The sequence below is a fragment of the Cebus imitator genome, unplaced genomic scaffold (genome assembly GCF_001604975.1).
Source record: "Cebus imitator isolate Cc_AM_T3 unplaced genomic scaffold, Cebus_imitator-1.0 Scaffold388, whole genome shotgun sequence".
NCBI classification, from domain to species: domain Eukaryota; kingdom Metazoa; phylum Chordata; class Mammalia; order Primates; family Cebidae; genus Cebus; species Cebus imitator.
In genome coordinates this window covers 939,581-940,643 of record NW_016107703.1, presented here as the reverse complement: position 1 = coordinate 940,643, position 1,063 = coordinate 939,581, and the positions used below count along the sequence as shown (strand labels likewise).

General features: G+C 46.2%; 1 protein-coding gene across 20 annotated transcripts in view; it reads left to right on the top strand.

The window, feature by feature from the left end:
- The window catches only part of SUN1 (Sad1 and UNC84 domain containing 1), a 59,458-nt gene that overhangs the window by 22,816 nt on the left and 35,579 nt on the right, over nucleotides 1–1,063 (top strand). For all 20 annotated transcript variants that reach the window (XM_017508262.2, XM_017508261.2, XM_037731259.1 and 17 more), the window contains one exon: nucleotides 778–966. In XM_017508262.2, the coding sequence (XP_017363751.1) occupies nucleotides 778–966 (189 nt within the window). The remainder of the gene's footprint in view (nucleotides 1–777; nucleotides 967–1,063) is intronic.

Genomic DNA, 1,063 nt, shown 5'->3' with positions numbered 1-1,063 from the left:
CAACCTCTAAGTAAAAGAAGAACCTCTTTCTTTAATTGCGTGTGGAGACTTGAAGCAGTTTGTATTAACTTACTGTTGGTCATGAACGTGACAGGGTCTTGCTCTGTTGCCCAGGCTGGAGTGCAGGGGTGCAGTCATAGCTCACTGCAGCCATCCTCCTGCCTAGGCCTCCCAAAGGGCTAGGATTGCAGATGTCAACCACCTTGCCTGGCTCATCTGTTTATTCAGCTAAATTAATTGAATAATTATATGGAAGGCTTTGGAAGTGACTTTTTTGGTCACAGGCTCAAAGCAGTTTTTGAATTTGTCTCAAGGTGTGGGTTTAGACAAATTCTAAGTTTAGAAGGGGAGTGTTGATGGCTCGGTCACTTGGTTTCCTCTCCTACGTGGATTCGTTCTAAAATGCGCTGGTGTATTGGATTAAATCTCATGTCCTAACTGCGTATCTGCATCGTGTTTACTAGAAGATATGCTCTGATGTGTTTATATCAAGTGGGGACATGCCCTCAGGCAGTTCTTAGGGTGAGTTGTAGACTCTGTACCTCAGCATCTGGGAAGTGTGCTGTCCTTCATCTGATGTGAAGCAAGAGTGGCTGGGGCAGATGTTGGGAGCTGATGTTGGCTGATCTCTGTGCCACTATACATTTGCTTTAGAGCGAAGTTATCACATAGTCATAGTTGCTCTTGAAAATTCACAATGTGTTGCACTTTCGGTTTATTATTTGTTCATTTTGTTTCGGAATGGGGGCTTATCTCTGACGAGTTTTTTCCTTCTAGTTCCAGTTATTCTTCGGATGCTCTGGATTTTGAGACTGAGCACAAATTGGACCCTGTATTTGATTCTCCACGGATGTCCCGCCGTAGTTTGCGCCTGGCCGCAACAGCATGCACCCCGGGGGATGGTCAGGCTGCGGGTGTCGACAGCTGTGCCAGCAACATCGTCTCCCTAAAGAACAGAGTGGCCAGGTGAGCACCGCTGCAGTTCCTCTTTGCCTGATCTCTAACACCAGTTAAAACCAAGCTTCCATACTTTTTGTTCTGTAAAGCCACACCCTCTCTCTTG